The sequence below is a fragment of the Aedes aegypti genome, chromosome 2 (assembly GCF_002204515.2).
Source record: "Aedes aegypti strain LVP_AGWG chromosome 2, AaegL5.0 Primary Assembly, whole genome shotgun sequence".
NCBI classification, from domain to species: Eukaryota; Metazoa; Arthropoda; class Insecta; order Diptera; family Culicidae; genus Aedes; species Aedes aegypti.
Genome location: NC_035108.1, coordinates 354,964,238 through 354,982,631, shown reverse-complemented (window position 1 = coordinate 354,982,631; position 18,394 = coordinate 354,964,238). Strand labels below are relative to the sequence as shown.

General features: G+C 38.4%; 1 protein-coding gene across 5 annotated transcripts in view; it reads left to right on the top strand.

Annotated features, from left to right (window-relative positions):
* LOC5563771 (tyrosine-protein kinase Btk29A) overlaps positions 1-17,131 on the top strand; it is a 417,823-nt gene extending 400,692 nt beyond the window's left edge. For all 5 annotated transcript variants that reach the window (XM_021846347.1, XM_021846346.1, XM_021846345.1 and 2 more), the window contains 9 exons: positions 4,064-4,186; positions 4,529-4,609; positions 4,865-5,124; positions 5,186-5,379; positions 5,596-5,767; positions 5,843-6,011; positions 6,076-6,313; positions 6,377-6,510; positions 14,877-17,131. In XM_021846347.1, the coding sequence (XP_021702039.1) occupies positions 4,064-4,186; positions 4,529-4,609; positions 4,865-5,124; positions 5,186-5,379; positions 5,596-5,767; positions 5,843-6,011; positions 6,076-6,313; positions 6,377-6,510; positions 14,877-14,975 (1,470 nt within the window). In that variant the 3' untranslated portion in view covers positions 14,976-17,131. The remainder of the gene's footprint in view (positions 1-4,063; positions 4,187-4,528; positions 4,610-4,864; positions 5,125-5,185; positions 5,380-5,595; positions 5,768-5,842; positions 6,012-6,075; positions 6,314-6,376; positions 6,511-14,876) is intronic.
* Positions 17,132-18,394: the final 1,263 nt, after the last annotated feature.

The window sequence follows — 18,394 nt, the reverse complement described above, 5'->3', positions numbered from 1 at the left end:
GGACGGTTTTCATTTATTGAATTTATTTATTCATTATTACTGAATTCAAAGATATGTCGAAAAATTATTCTGTTGTCAAAAATTGCATTATAAAAGAAAATTCCTGTTAAACCTGGATTCATAACTAATAAAGCTGAGTATCAGGCTCGGTTCCAGTAGGGACGTAACGCCAAGAAAATGAAGAATAATAATAAGAAGAGTATACGTAACATTTTTTTCATTGGTTGTCTCTAAATTCGACGAGCTGAGTGCTATCAAGGTGAAAAATTATTTTTTCTACTTAAAATCAAGATGGCGTCAAAATTCAAGATGGCCGCCAGATTTTTTTCACTCAAAATAGTATTCTTATTCTTTACTCGACTCGAATAAAACACCAAAGGTTGAAAACTTGTTTCTTTGTTGTACGGAAAATGATGTTTGTATTGATTGTACTCGCCATATACGTCAAAATCGTATAACATGATTTAGAAAATCGTTCATTTGATAGGGTAAATAACATTGCTCACCTAGTTTCTGTAGCCTATCTTACGCAATTTTTCCTCAGCTTTCTGATGGTGATCTCAGAATTCAAAACTAGCGGTGCGCTAACGGTGAAAAAACCGTTTTTATAACAAAATTCAAGATGGCGGCCAAATTCAAAATGACCGCCAACATTTTTTCAAGTTCAAATGAAAGCTATATCCTTTCTCTATATGATGGCACTAAGTTTGCTATGCGTTCCAAGCGAAATATGAGACATATCACGTGAAGAAATACGCTAGATTTATCAAAAAATGGACTTTTTCGCAAACTGTTCAGCTAGCTGGCGTACGAGGGGTCCACCAATTTGAGAAAACAGAAAGGACCACCCTTAAGTTTTATCGAAAACTAGCGATCAGTGATATAAAATTGGAATTCTATCGATGGGTGCCGATGGCGGCCTGGTTTCAGCGAGAATTGCTCAGGGTAACAACTAGTGTATTTGACATTCTGGGCTCGATTGAATTCGATCAACTAGTATACGGAACGAAACAGTGACATAGGGACAATTTTCAATATATTTGAAACAAATATACCATACAAACTTAGGATTGAATGCGCCAGCTGGTGGAGCAACCAATTGAGTTGAAATTTTAAGAGAGCTTTTTTCTTACCCTAAGGCACATATTTGGAGGGTTGAGTTTTGTAACTTTTTTGTTTAAGGGCCAGTCTACTCTACACTCATTTGTTGATGAAACCATATTGCCTCGTTATGTACTTAAAAGGAGTTATCCGGCAGCTTCCGCACAGAAAAAAATCCGTTCTCGTATCCGTGAACAGCAGACGTGAACTCGTCAACAACAAAAATACACCGTGAACTAGATCATGTTTATGTGACCATGGACCAGTGCACGAGTTCACTAATTTGACGTTTGAGCGGTGCCGAATTCACTAGTTGCCATGGTCACGTAAATAACACGGCACCGCTCAAACGTCATATAAAGAACTCGTGCATTGGTCCATTCGTGGTAGTTCATGGTGTATTTTTGACAGTTCACGTTTTTCAGAATTCTTTTTTGAGCGTGCGAGGCTCCAGTTTTTCACTGCTCATCATAAATTCGATGTCCCTGAGGACGTTAGGACGCAGAAAATGTCAAAGTTTGCCAAAAAAATATACGATTTGGTAAGCAATTTACCTGTGTGGAAAGCGGAGCACCCTATTCGTGACAACTGGAATGGGCAAGTGTACCTCCTCTTTTGAGGCCACACGATGGTCCTACGATGTTCTAGCCGGATTTGGCCTCGTGCCATTACTCGAAAGAGGTTTTGGAGTGGTACAAGGCTAAGGAGGTCTACTTCGAGCAGAGGCATCTCAACCTTCCGAACGCACCGGAACTGCGGCCAATTGAAAAGTACTGGGCCATCATGAAGCAGGCACTTGGGATGCATCCTAAGGAAGTGAAATCGGAGGAAGATACGAAGAAAAAATGGACTGCCACGCAAAAAAATATTTGTCCAAGTGTTGTACAGGACCTTATGAGTAGTGTGAAGAGAAAAGTTCGTGCATTTGGATATGGAATTGAAATAGAATAAAACAAACATGGGAAAACATTCATAACATGTTTTATTTTACTCCCAGAAAGTTTGAACGTACAAAATTTGCCAAACATTTGTGTGTGTCGCAATTTGATTCCGTACGCCCTTTACTCTCTGAAGGCACTGATGCACTAAAACGCCATCTAAGATCATTCGAATATTTTGATCGCTCTATTTTCTTAACTGGTCCCATTGTGCGTTGCGTTCACCAAACCCTCCAAACTGTTGTCGATGCATTCGAAATAATATCCCTCTCGACTTTTGTCCATTCTCTCTCCAGACTGTGCTTCGTCCGATCTTAGAATAACGAGTGTCGTACCGCATCAGCACCGGTCGAAATCGTGAGAAAATTTCAACTGGACGACGAACGACCTGTTGTGCACAGGAGTTCGTGGTCGTAATAGGAATTTGATAATCATATAGTTTTGAATTCGGGTTGAACCTTCGTTTCACTTGCCAGCCACACACTCGTGCACAACCTCTTGGCGTTTGAGGAATGCCCAGAAGAAGGAACAGGGGGCAGCAGATCTGGGGATTCGGGAGGATATCGACGATTTCGATCAATGGCGAGGGATCGACCTTCGTCGAATGGTCCGAAAACAAAAACAGATTGGGTATGGAGATCGTGGCAGAAAAGACGGGAGGGTGAACTTATGGCGAACAACATCTTTTCAATGGGAAGCCAATCGAACAAAAAAAGTATCGAATTTCGCGAGGTTCTCTGTAGAAGGTGTTTTTTTTTCGATTGAAGGAATTTACTCACGGGTCACGGATGTGTTGAATCAGCCACTTTTTAGTGTTGTTGTATTCTCAAATTGTTGTGATGACTGGTAAGATCGAACTTGGCGATCACAATCGCAAATTTGAAATCTACGTTGAACGAACTTCGTGTTCGTTGAACTTGATTATTTTTTCAATTCTGATCTAATATAATTGCCTACCAGTTTATTTAACACTTGCAACGCTTCTGTGGTCGCCGGATTAACTTTTAGGTTTTAAATCCGTTGTAGAGGAGAAAGCTTCAATTTTATGTAGGGGAACTTACGTATTCTCGGCAGTCTAAGCCGATGTCGCGCTTCTTTTGTAATTTTCCCGAACATCAGCAGCCAAATTACGTGTTTGTGTGTTTACATTCATGCGTTGCTCAATCCTCTCATCGATTCACACCGACAGACTTGTTAAAATTTTTCTGAAAACGTTTTTACAACGCTGCGAACATCTCTTGTCAGTGTGACTATTGTCGGCAGCCTCAATCTCTTCTGCAGGCGAATCTGTTCGGCAGCTCCAAATCAGTCGCATTTTGAGGCGTGTTCATTTGAATTGGTGACATCTCTGGCAAAATTGTTTGTTCCGTCTCGCAAATCTCGTCAGCGGGAAGCTGACAGAGCAAAGAATCATCTAAATATTTTCATTGGTGTGTTTTGATAGATAAATACTGTGTATTAGGCGTTTAAAATTTGGTTGCCAATAATAGTCGAATGGTGCCGAAGCCGTAAGTTTCCCTATCTATAAAGAATAAAAAATCCTATCGATTTCGCAATCTACTACAGATGACACGCTCTTACATAAAGTCTGTCAGACTTAGAGTTCTAATAATTACAATGTATGATTTGACAGTCAACTTTGGATTATTCTAACAATGTATGTTGGAAAATTAAATTGTTTTAATTTTACAGTCAAATCTTCATGCCAAACACTGTCGAATGCTTATTCAATGTCCAAAAGTGTAAAATAAGTGAGAAAGCCTTCAGATTTGTTGTAACGAAACAATTTTGTTACACAAAAAACTTTATAAAAATCAATGACGCGCCCAAGTTTTGGCTAGTTCTTACTGTATTCTTCCAATGTTAATTTCATCTACGGTTTGTGCAAGATTTTATTCAAAACCCAAACAACACTTGATCCTTCAACGACCCGTGAAATGCACTTTTCCCCCACATTTTCATACAATGCAACCCACCAATCTAACAAGCTTATCCTAATGGTTTGATCTTCTTGATATTTGCAGTCACCCACCCACTCATTCAAAACGGCGTCCATCAACGGTGCAGGTCATCATACGAACGGAGGCGAGCTAAATATGCCTGGTGGTCCGACTGCAGCGCCCGGAACACCAAACTCAAAGGCTAAGGTAAGTGTTGAATAAGTCCGATTCGCAACAAAGTAATCCCACGATGGTCAGACCTTAGAATATCCGCCAGAATCTGGTTGTCAGACCTGGACTAATTTGATTTGCATTTAAATTTGACGCCTCTTTCCCATGACGAGAGAGTGCACTCACATATAAGTCTGAGCCGGCTTAATCGAACCAATACCCCAGAAGACTAACGCGTCTGGCCGCGGCACCGGAAATGACCGTCGGGAGATCTTTGTTTCGCGCTGATGGGCTTAATTGAAAAAAGCGCGGAGCGATTAAATTTTCGGCTAATTAATGGGTTTTCTCATTTGTCTTTTTTTTCTCGCCTTCTGGTAGGATGTCTCGCCCCGGGTCAAGATTGTGGTAGCCCTGTACCCCTTTAAGGCGATCGAGAGTGGCGATTTATCGCTGGAAAAGGTAAGTTTTTTTTTTGAGTGGCTGTCCATTAGGGCAGTTTAACTATCAAAAAAGTTTGAATGAGAATAGAGTTTCACTAGCCAATTGGCTAGTCTTTCGATCTATAGTGAAAAACTTCCCAACAGTTTTAGAATTGTACTGTTATAATAGAAATAAAGAACGAGATAGAAAAGAATCTCTCAATGTTACTCAGGTCCTTTTAAAATGTTACGCGAGATTTAATATGGCTAATGGTGTCCGTTCGCTTTCTTCCAGAACGCCGAATACGAAGTGATCGATGACTCGCAGGAGCACTGGTGGAAGGTCAAAGACCAGCACGGTACCATTGGATACATACCGAGCAACTACGTCAAGGAAAAGGAACTGCTGGGGCTGCAAAAGTATGACTGGTACGTGGGGGACATGTCCCGCCAGAGGGCCGAATCGCTGCTCAAACAAAACGACAAAGAAGGTTGCTTCGTGGTGAGAAAGTCTTCCACCAAGGGCCTCTACACTCTATCGCTACATACCAAAGTGTAAGTTGCTTCGAACCTTTTCCTTAAACATTCTAAATTAATCGATTTTTCTCCATTTCAGACCCCAATCCCATGTAAAGCACTACCACATCAAACAGAATGCTCGCAGCGAGTTTTACCTCTCGGAGAAGCACTGCTGTGAGTCGATCCCAGACTTGATCAACTACCACCGGCACAATTCCGGTGGGCTAGCGTGCAGACTGAAGACTTCCCCCTGCGATCGGCCAGTGCCACCGACGGCCGGTTTATCTCATGGTAAGTTTTTTTTTCTGAATATATTATCAAATCATAACATTTGATTATATCAAATGCATTATTCAATATAATCAAATAACTTATCATTTTTTTTTCGCTTAACTTGTTTTATTTTTGTAACAAAATTTGTTAGAAAAAGTTAAGCTAATAATACAAATGAATTATTACTCAAAAATTATCGTGTATCATTCAATATCTTTTTCCGTTTCTCGACAGACAAATGGGAAATCCATCCCTCGGAACTGATGATCCTTGAGGAGCTGGGTTCCGGCCAGTTTGGTGTAGTGCGACGAGCCAAATGGCGCGGATCGATCGACACGGCCGTCAAAATGATGAAGGTCGGCACCATGTCCGAGGACGATTTCATCGAAGAAGCAAAAGTTATGACGTGAGTATGATTAGTGAATGGTTGATGACTTGGAACAGAATGTTCTGATGAATCGGGAACACTTTATTCATACAGAAAACTCCAACATCCAAATCTGGTGCAACTGTACGGCGTATGCTCCAAGCATCGACCCATATATATCATCACCGAGTACATGAAGCATGGTTCCCTGCTCAACTATCTGCGAAGGCACGAACAGTCGTTGATCGGAAATATGGGACTCCTGCTCGATATGTGCATACAGGTGAGTCCCACGAGCTACTCTTATGTCAACCAAGTTGATCAACCTTATGTTTCCACGTTACCAGGTTTGCAAAGGAATGTCCTATCTCGAACGACACAACTACATCCACCGGGATCTGGCCGCCCGTAACTGTCTGGTCGGATCGGAGAACACCGTCAAAGTGGCCGATTTCGGGCTGGCACGATACGTACTGGACGACCAGTACACCAGTTCTGGCGGTACCAAGTTCCCGATCAAGTGGGCCCCGCCCGAGGTGCTGAACTACACCCGGTTCTCGTCCAAGAGCGACGTTTGGGCTTACGGTAAGATATGGGATTATTAGTTATGATCAATCGCTTGGCTAATACGGATATAATATGTTTTAGGTGTCCTCATGTGGGAGGTGTTCACGTGCGGCAAGATGCCCTACGGTCGCCTAAAGAACACCGAAGTTGTGGAACGCGTCCAGAGAGGAATCATTCTAGAGAAACCCAAAACATGTGCGAAGGAAATTTACGACGTGAGTACCTTTCATGAACTGATGCTAGAGTCAAGTGTATTGAAGTACGCAGAATATAAAAAAGTAAAAAATCCATAAATCCGTTCACGCTTAAAATCATCAAATTTCCTGGTCAGAGCACAGTTTGATTCTTCAGATTTGTGCCCTTCAGATTTTGAGGTATAATTTCGATTCATCACCTTAAAGAAGGTAGTAGGTACCTAATCGTACAGCTACTGAGCTAGAACATGCTTAGGATGTTGGTTCTAAAAACTTGTCAGGAAGAGAATTTTACAAATTCAATGCAGACTCAGCAAGACATTAGAAACCGATTGATAGCGGTGTCCAATGTGGATAAAATTGAGCTTCCTAGGATTTTTGATTGCTTCGAAGTCTGCTGTAGAAATGGTCACAACACAAAAAATTGTTGGCGTATCTGATCTTCGATATTGACGATTGTGCTTCTAGAATCCGCAGTGGTTGACGTTTCACCCGTTCTGGTTGAACGACTTGCAGCATGTATTCAAGAGTTCCTGCTTGGCAAACAATGATAATCGGGGCTATGTATCAGTCTGTTGAACAAATTTTAAGTCGCCTTATTGTGGGATGTAAGAACCTTAATTAAACTATCGCTGGTTCTGTTAAAGAAGAAATTCAGCTTGGGCATTTATCGTGAAGATCGCCACACATTCCAAGGGATAAGTTATGCAAGCGCGTATCCGCTGAACATCGGAATCAAGATCAATCGTTTTCCGTTCACGAATTGCGAGTGCGAAAAGATACACATGTCTAGTCGATGATTAATTGCCACCTGGTGAGCTCGTTTCATGCTTATGTAACATATTTTTATCGTAACAACGTTACGTTTATGTAGTTTTCTAACAAAGTTTAAATGGTTCGTCACTACAAGTGTCTGCCTAAACCCGTATCCTTGTTTTTTGTAATTCTCAAAAAAAAAAACTTTGAATAGTTCGACATTATGAATGGATTACATCACTGACCAAAGGTGACTTCCAGATCTATTTCTCCCTCACCCACCCTTCAAGTGGTGATTGTGAGGATGCAGAGGTATTCTCGGTCTCTAAAAGCAACAATCATTACACCCTAACATCCCTTCCCCACACCTTACCAGTTCCGATCAATCACGGAGTAGCAATCATTGATAGGTACAGTCAGTCTAGGCTTTGATATGCTATGTTCAATGATGTCGTCTTACCCGTATGACGATCAGCGCATCAACACTGGTGTTGAAAATGGGTGAGATCTCAGTGCCTTGTCCAACCTCGTTTCACCGAAACCTGATGAATCGTTTCAAATTCAAACAGGACGGAAGGTTCGAATTCGATTTCTCATTCTGAAGATACGAAACCTAAGTGAAGTCGGCGCGGAATTAACTTCGGTGGTGGTGCATATAGTATTAAGATATTTCGGATATCTTAAAAATCACGTCTACTCTCAGTCACAGTCCAGAACTAAGGATCTGGATGGTCTGTCTTATTTCTATAATCCACAGCCTTTATATAAAACATTTATGTATGCGTTTCTGATAGAATTTGGATAGTTGAACGAACAGTACAATTCTTTCCCCTAAACTAACTAAATGAAAACTATTTCCTTAAAAATGAAACTAATTCGAAATCATGTAGTACATGAATATTCAATCTTTTTTTTTATAAATTTGGCTTAAATTCAAGCAATTCAATTTTTTTTTCTTGATTTTGACAATTCAATGAATTAATTCACATATGTTATAATGTGATTACATGAAATGCTTTCATTTTGACCGGTTCCCAGAACTCAATGAGAAAACGGAACGTACTTCACTGCTACTGAAGAACCTGTCTATTCGTCGTTGTCTAATCACGGTTAAGTTTCGATCGAGTTTAGCTGCGTGTTGCAATCGGACTCCGTCGGGTATGCTTAAGTCGTTTGCCCACATTTTCGGACTGCTCCACGTGGAATTGGAACATCAGCGAAACCATGAAACTCCTCTTTGAATTCACTCTCACTGGAACGTCGCTTTTCTCGTTAGATTGGAATATGTATAGTAGAATAATTTGCCTAATGTTGAACCAAAGACAAATTAAAGACCCCCATCTTCCTTGCAGTTGCCCAAAATTTTATGGCTCATAAGGTAATCTAGAAAGCCGTGAAAAGTGTACTGCGATCTGTCAAACTTGGGTACCTTTTGTACTACCGAGGCACAATGGTCGGGCTTCATACAAAGGGGCGGCCAAAACTACCAAAAACTTTTTTGAGATTTTTATGATTTTTTTTTATTTTAAAATATACCTCATGTGTTATATTATTATGATTCTTAATTGAAATTTAACTAAAATTCAAATTTATATGACTTTTATGACGGCAAACTGGCTGAAGTCAAAAAATTGAAAAATGTAACAATAAAATAAAGCACAAAATTTATAATTTCGGAATGCAATATTTCCCCAAAGTTACCCACTATCTGAAAGCTTATGGTTCAACACTTGTATCGAGCATGAGGATGGAAAAACATTTTTGGTTGAAGTTTTAATACTATTCAATATTACACTTTAGTAATTTTGATGATTTTGAACATGAAAAACAACTCTTGTCGCGTCATGTCGCCACAGTTTCGAATATTGCACATCTTAAAGCATCCTTAGATCTTACAAAAAACCTTTAAATTTTTTGCAGAAATTTGCTGATTTGCAAGTTAGAGCCATTTGAATAATTCAATATTTTACATATATTTTGACGATATTTTTCATACAAAGTTTATTTAAAATAGATTTAACCACTATTCATACACATTTTGATCAAACTCGATCAAATATAAACAAAACTTGTACTTTCAGCCCAGTTTGATAACAATTTTAATTTAAAAAATATATTTTTTTAAAGTTACGTAAATTGTGAATAACCCCTTGTGAAACAACAAAAACGCCAAATGACATATTCAGATTACATATTTCATCAATTGAGGCAACAAAAATAGTTTTGGTCAAACTTCACTTTTTTCCGACCATTGTGCGAGGGACCAAATGCAGTACTAGAAGTGGTACCCAATCTGAGCCCGAGTGTGACGGACCTAGTTGAACGGCTAAATACCTCGCCCATTGTTGACCAGCCCGTGTATTCCTTATGGCTTGTTCAAAAATTAGCAAGCAATCGGCGAATTATCCTAATGTTCGTCGGTCGAGGTAGAACTATTCGTAGGGGAAGTGGTGGTAAAATGAACAGGGGTGGTAAAATGAACACCGTGCCTTTTACCGAGAAAAACAAATTTCAATGAATTTTTATCACGCACGGACAATTTAGAGAATAAATCCGAGTGTTCGGATTGATACGGAGGTAAATTGAAGTGAAAATATCAACGAAAACTAAGATTTTAGAAAACCACGTTCAAAAGTTGGAGCTGACGTAACTTTTGACTCGGAGGTTTTGAGGTTTTTCAGTGATGGGAATATCGTTGTGATGTGATGTCAAATCTGAAATTTTTACATTTATTTTTGGATTGGTTACAATCATTTATAGATATATTTTCGGGAATGCAGCGTAAATTGTTAAAAATATCAGTTTTGCTCACGTTGTTTCAATGATGTTGATTTTACCACCAACAGCTGTTCATTTTACCCACATAGTGCAGGTAAAATGAACATTTCAATTGTTTTTTGCTAGTGATAAAAATATGTGAAAATTTAGCTATTTTGGTCTGAATTCATGTTCCTGCTCTAGCTAACATCCCTGTTTTTGATCTTGTGCGATAAAACTATACATATTCCTCGTTTTTCTTTCAGAAACAAGATGATATCCTTAAGGTGTTCATTTTACCACCCCTTCCCCTAATTAATTCACCACCACTAAACGACTATTGCTGGATACTCGAATGTTAAAGAAATGTTTCTTGTATATCGTTAAACTGATGAAACTGCTGCACCACAACCAATTTCCATGTTTAATTTGATTTTCTCAAACAACGCGCTCACAAGGCAAGGTTTGCTGATTCTATGTTTAGCAGAAATCATTATACATGGGTAGTCGACATCTTCATCCTTTGAATCCTTTATACTTAACCTTTTGAAATCATAACTATTTAGGTATTTTTGGTCCACTCAAAGTTATGAACATTTTTTTTTTGCTAAGTTCGGGAATGTTGTTCAAAGAATATAAAATGTTCATGCGTTACAGAAGCCACACTCATAATGATCCACGGTGCCGATCAACGATGACTTGGTTAAATCACTGAAAAGTTCTAACTTTCTACTTTTGCATACAGGTAATAACTTTTGGAAACAAAAGGTTTTTTTCAGTGTTTTTCACAGATGATATATCGTTAATTTAAAATTTTAAGTTTTAAACCCTCCCTGTTAACTACAATTTTTTGTTAAGGTACATCGGAGCAAGTAAGAATGCTGGATAATGAAGACCTTGAGACACAACTTCAATGAAATCAAATTGTCAGGTATATTTTACAAGCTTTATAAAGCTATGATCATATATTTAATACAAACATTTTTTAGTTTCAATACAATGTATAACATGTACCAGTTCTCACTGTTGTACCATTTTCATAACGCAAGGAAAATTGAAGCATTATGCGTTTGTTTGCAATACCACTTTAATTATTTTTTTAGTGAGACTTTTAGCCTTAGTAAACTAGTTGTGTAAGTTTCCGGGTCAGAAATTTGGCTGTGTGTAGTCATTAATTTAGTTTTAGATTCTCGAAAGTGAATTCTACTACCAAGATTCAAGAAATGGAATTAAGAAATTTTAGTCTCTTAGTCTATGTTAAGTCCACAGCTGCAAAGCGAAGTCATACTTAGGTGTCTGGGTTCGATTTCCCGTCGATCCATGATTTTTTTGTTTTAGAAATAGACTATCACCGTTCCTGTCACATGTAGGGATGAATCGATTCAAGTAAATGCGAATAAATACTTGATACTTTTAATTCAAATAGGTATTGAATGAAATTACTTGAATCGAATGAATACTTGAATTGAATGAATATGAATGAATTGAATGAATATGAATGAATTGAATGAATACCTCATGTACGTTTTTGCAAAGGGTGGTGCAGCCTTGAAAAATCTTGTTTTATTCACGAAAGTTTATCAAGAATTTTGACTCAAAAGTATGTTTATTTTATGAATAAATCATCAATGCGATTCTTTAAAAATATCTATCGCAATCGTTTTAGTTCTATGTTTCCTTCATAATAAAAACTACTCAAATGATTCGAGTAGGTATCGATACATTCCTTAGGTAAACTTATGACATTGTTGACGGTGTTGATTACTTCAGGTAAATAGAAGAATTTGCGGTGGAAGCTAACCATTCAATACTATGAAAGCACAAAAAATAGTTTGACCTATCGAAAGGCCGGCTCCAAAGGCACGTTTCCCGCTAGTTGGTATATTTGTGTCGTTGAGGAAATTGTGCTTATTCTGTAAATCGCGTGAGATCAGACGAATTGAATGAGGTGACAAAGTTCAGCTTGCACCCATTTGAGATCAGCTCCTCTACCTATTAGATATTTTGTAGGTATTGATACTTTTCTATGACACTTTTTTTCATATAAAAGTATCGATGCTTTGAAGATATTATATTCTCCCTAATACAAAAGCAAAAAAATAATAAATTTAGCATAGAAAGCTCTTAGTTAAGAAATGTGGCAAGTGCTCTAAGAACAAGCTGAGAAATAGGCTTTGTAGCAGTTTGTAAGGAAGTGATTCCAAAAAGAAGAACAATAATCATTCACTAAATTTCAAGAAAGTGTTTATATTGCCCCAATACCTTTTCACCAGTCTTGTTTTTGGACCAATTATAGATCTTGTTTTCTTGACATTTCGTATCTAGCATTTACTAAGGCATAATTGCTATGATCGTTTTCTTTCCTTCGATTTTCTGTTCGGATTAGTACACTTCAGTTCAATCGATTTTAGTAAGATGGAAGTGCTCATAAGAACACTAAGCTGAGAAGCAGGCTCTGTCCCAGTGGGGACGTAACGCCAGAAAGAAGAAGAAGAACAACTCATCACTACTCTGCACAAAATAGAGCTACACCCTTCTTTCGGTATAGTAGATTCCAAATGTATAATTTCACATGTATGTCCAATTTTTATCAAATGTAGTGATGTATGCAGCTTTTCATCAATGTTTTAAGAAGGTGCATCACCTCTTACTTTTTAGGGCTACACCGATTAGAATAAAGACGTTCGTAGTATCATATTATACGTTTCCGATATAATGATTACGTAAACTCGGCAGAATAAAAACTTACTATTCTGCACATTAAAATGATACGCCCTTCTTTGCGTCAAGTCTAAATTACAAATGACTTGTTTAATTTTGCACAAAATAGTGATACACCCTTCTTTCAGTCTTATCCTGTTGACGATATAGACAAAATTTTCCGTAAGAATACCAAATGGAAAGAAGGCATTTGGCATGATTGATTAAATGATCAAGGACCATTTGGTATAATGGTTATTTGACCAATGACCATTTGGCATGACATGAAGAACATCCTTTTTGAAAAGAAGGAGCATAAGTATGGCTGGATGGCAAATGGTTTTATACCAAATTATTTTATGCCAAGTGACCTTTTGCTATATGGGCTCTCCATCGATATATTTTGCCTATATCATTAATGAGATAACACTGAAAGAAGGGTGCATCACTATATATGCAAAAATAAACATATAGTCTGTATATTTTATGGGAATGTATTAAAAAAAAGGGTGTATTATAATAATATGCAAAATACTCATGAATAGGGGGATTATGGGCATATTGGACACATTAGGTAAATGCTTATTTTACATAGAATGGAAATATGTTTCTTTGCTCTAAAATAAATCCACCGCTTCCTCTGCTTTGCTTATAAACTAATTTGAAGCTGAGAAAAAAATATAGTAGAATTTCAGAGGACAAATGAAGCAAAGCGTAAACTTTTATACCGTCAAAACGTTCATATACAATACAGATTTCGTACAGTTTATAAAGTTTTGCTGAAATATGCATATTCCCAGAGAGTAAGGGGGTGTCCATTTCGCCCCGTATGTTCATTATGTCCCTAACCCTCCTACCTACATATTTGTTTTGTCACATCAGACCTTAGCCTGTCACATAAGTGACTCTTCTTCCTCTTTTCTGGCGTTACGTTCCTACTGGGACAGAGCCTGCTTCTCAGCTTAGTGTTCTTATGAGCACTTCCACAGTTATTAACTGAGAGCTTACTATGCCAATGACCATTTTTGCATGCGTATATCGTGTGGCAGGTACGAAGATACTCTATGCCCTGGGAAGTCGAGAAAATTTCCAACCCGAAAAGATCCTCGACCGGTGGGATACGAGCTCACGACCCTCATCTTGGTCTTGCTGAATAGATGCGCGTTTACCGCTACGACAATCTGCGCCCCCACATAAGGTGACTCACGCAAAGCAATAATTAAAAAAAGAAAAAAAAATGGATATTCATATAGCTTTCTGGGGAATGGTGCATTCTGGGGAATGGAATTCTGGGGAATGTTACATTCTGGGGAACGATTTTCTGGGGAATGGTTCATTCTGGGGAACGGAATTCTGGGGAATGGTTTTCGGGGGAATGGTTTTCTGGGGAATGTTATAGAATCTTTGATTTCTACTCTTCGAGAATTTAAACTGTTCAGTATCCAACAAATCTATAGTAGGTTCTTCCGGGCACTACGTCCGAATGGCCACATCCGGTATATTTTAAACGGTGCAAAACTCTTCATTTGTAATGTTGAATATCAGATCTTAATGATTTATGCAAATTTAAATGATTGTCATTGCAAATAATAATAGATAACTTGGCATGTCCCAAAAAATAATCCTTTTTTACCCGACTTGACCCAGTGACCCACCGAAATAACTCCGGCTACAGGAATATTTCCGAGTTCCTCTGACCACTTCCAGAAACTAGGTATATGAGCCAGTAAACTAACAAAACATAATTTGGATCCGTTAAGAATTCGCTGAGCGGTGATGGTTTTAGTATTTTTTCTTTCACTCAGGCCTATACGGGTTGAAACATTATTCTAAATTTCTTCATAGTGACATCCATATAAACCTACATTGTATTTGGGCCACCTTTAAATAAATAACGAAAAGTTGACAGAACTCCTTTTTTATCATAAAGACTATATGGTTTGAGAGACCGAATATTCAATTATTTTTTAAATTTGAACCGACATAGTGCAGTGGTTCTGTACAATGGTTTCCGTAAATAAGGTTGCTTTTTAGACCGCTCAACAACTGCCACACTTGCTCTTAATGGTAATACTCTTGCTTTCTCACTCTATTGTTTTTTTTTACTTTACACATACCTTCTAACTCGGAAAAATCATTATTTATTAATTTTACGTTTGTTTATTTTTTTACAGGTGATGAAAAAATGTTGGTCGCACAGCCCCGAGGACAGGCCTGGCTTCCGGATACTCAAAGACCAGCTGGCAGCGGTAGCTCAAGGTCTCACCGACTAAACCTTTCCCCATGCGCAATCTCGATTTACAGTCTTCAACCACAGATACAGATTATACACAGACACCTATACAACACCTACAAGAAAACGAATACTTCGTATATTATATACATATACCTATGGAGAAAGAAAAATACCAATTTTATCCTAGAACAAGTAGGGAATTCTGTTTTGTCTTTTGGAAGCATCTCTATATCTAACGTCGTATATCCCCTATTAAACGGACTCTCCTGGCATCCGGTCCCAGAACTGCCCGGACAGAGAGCCGGTGGAAAGCGCCATCCACAGTGTTAGCTCATTTTGTTTGCGTATTAGGAAGGATATTGAGCTCACTAAGAACATACAGAACAAAACCGTAAACTTGACCATATCTCTGGGACAGCGACGAGGAGAGATATTTATCTGCCACCAACCACTCAGTAAACCGATAGCCAAAACCGAATGCAGTTCCCAACTTACGAACAGGAGAAACAGATGTGAGCAAAAATGTAAACACTCCAGTTAATAGACTACTAGTAGATATTACATAACTTCCAGGATAGTGTTAGACAAACCATTTAATAGTAGCGCAAAACAGTAATTTTGATTTTGTATGCGGTCCTTGTTCGGTGCTGAATATCGTTTAAAATGAAAAGGGACTGGTCCATTCCTAAGAAACGCTAACTTCTCATTCTTTTTCAACGTTCAAACAATCGAAATTCCTAGATTTTTTTACTTTCACAATGATACTGACTGACTGATGCACACAAACTCACATCCATACTTACTGAAATAGTTACAGATACTATAGCGTAAATGTTAATCAAAATCAGACGTTATTCGGTGCCAGTCGAATGCGGCGATGCAAGGTATTAGGTGAACGGAAATTAGCAAAAGACGATACAATAATTTTTGCGACTGAGACTTATTACAGGAGAAGAATTTTGGAGTCTGGATCGGAGTGAGTTTAGGACACAAGCGTGATTTGATTTTTGGACTTTCCCAGTTCCAGTGACTGGAATGTTTCTGAACTTTACATTAAATAGGGTTCTCTCATTATTTTTTTCGAGCGGCATAGTGTTGATAACAAAACGAAACAATAGTAGAAAAAACCATAGCTTATAAGGGGACGTGACGAGCAGTGGAAGCAAGAAAGCATAAGTGATATTTAATATCTTTAGTTTACGTTTAAGAGATGTTTATTTAACTCTAACTTGTCTGTGTCAACTCGGATTCAAACGCATTATTTTAGACGATCGTAGTTTTCTTTTAACTTTATCAGGTTTTCCCTCTTTTTCTGTTTCTCAACACTGAAGTCATTTATTTCGATTAAATAGAGTGAGCTTTTCATGTTTTGTGTATATTTCATGATAGTTTCTTTACGTAGGACCTTGTTTGATCATTTTTTTTCTTCCAGTAAGCAACAAACAAAACAATAACTAGACCACGGGACACATGCAAGCAAACGTAAACAGAAAGGAAATTTACGTGTTTGATGTGTACACGATAGTTAGCATTATTTAACGAATTTCAACAATTGCTTGTATTCGAAAGAAAAGACACACACAATATCCAAGAGAAATCAAGAAATGCCATTTTTACTATACTTGAGTATAGGACTTTAATGTTTAAAACTAAACAAAGCGAACTATAGCAGCAAGAGTAAATCACACAAACAAACAAGCATATATACCTAAAACAAATGAGCGAAGATTTGTACGGATTCAATATCAATCCAAGATTCGTAGGATTTGAAGCAACCGATAGTTCCAGAAGGAGACTATCCAACAAAAAACAGAAAAAATGCGATTGAATCAAAAACAAGGTAATAACCAATAAACCTAATTGTACTCATGATGAATTGTCGAATACCACATTTTTCGAATCATATTATACATCGTTTTTACGTAAAAAGGCAACGTCCTGTACGAGAGGATGCCGTTCAAGAGGAATCAAATTAAAAGAACTAGTGTAATATTGCACTACCCCATTGTGGTAGTGCCATGTTTTGTGTGCGCTGGACGTCATTCGCAGTGTCCAGCGAACGCGTTGAACAGGATTAGATCAACCACAAACCAGTAACATGGATGGATGTCTTTTATTCGAAATTACAACTAAACAACCAACAATACGAATAAAACAAAAATCGAATGCAGATTATGTCTTGTATGAAAAATAGTTGGCCCGGAGTTCTCAATTTTAGAATCGTGAAAGAAAGCCGATACAGTTGGGTTGACTTAAGGCTAGGAGCGTATGGAGAAGGATATAAAGTGGTTATTACCTGAGAGAGACTCGCGAAGAGGAAAAATATCAACGTCAAATGCAGCCCGTCGATTTTGTGGCTGAACAAGTGTCAAGTATTGTATTCGAAATAAACTATTATTAAAAACCTCAGTTAGCGGAGCAAAGATGCTAATAAATCTTAACACAAGACTAATTATTGATAGTTTTTTGCTGAGATGTTCATGTGCAAGTTTGAACGGTTTGCGCATGGTTGATATAAACACTGAGTGGAATAAAAATAAAATCCAGCATTCGCAGAAAAAGAAGACCGTCTTCGTGAGTCTCGTCTCAGGTTATTACCAACCTTACCTAATCGATTGCAATGTTCAACGTTTGGTACAAAAGTCCATAACTTTGTCGTAGTCGTATGGTTTTTGTATGTCGATTGGCCGCTATTCAGGAAGTTAGATGGGCTAGATCTGGAGAAGCTTTCACAATACAATATCTACCATTGTGGCAGCGATAAAACAGAACATGGTGTCGGATTTATAGTGATCGCGAAGCAGATGAAGCGTGTTATGAGGTGGAAACAGATTAATGAACATATCTGCGTATTGAGGATACGGGCAAATTCTTCAACTACAGTCTGATCAACATCTATGCGCTGTCAAACGATAAACCCGATGACACGAAGGATGCGTTTTATGATTGTCTCGACAAGACCTACGGAGAATGCCCAAAACATGACGTGAAACGGAGAGCCTTAACTTCACCACCAATGACAACGGCCTAATATTAGTAACTTTTGCCGCAGCTAGAGGGATGGCCATCAGCAGCACCTACTTTGCACGAAAAGATATCCGAAAGCACACCTGGATGCACCGAAATGGTGATCTCTGCAACCAAATATACCACGTTTTGGTGGACGGCCGGCATTTTGTGAATGTTATCTATGTGAGAACCTTCAGAGGTCCAAACATCGACTCTGATCACTCTCTCGTTGTCAGTAAGATTCGTGCGCTGTTGTCTACCGTGGCGAACAAAAAAGCACAGCGATCGTTGCGTTTCATTATTCTGCGGTTAGCAACAGCCGGTGTAGCAGTTGAATACCGCCGGAAGCTTGATGAGCGGATAAGGGGAACCAACATAGATGACAACCTCAACAATCTGTGGGAGTCTATCCACATAGCGGTGAGCACAGCAGCGCCAAAGGTGATA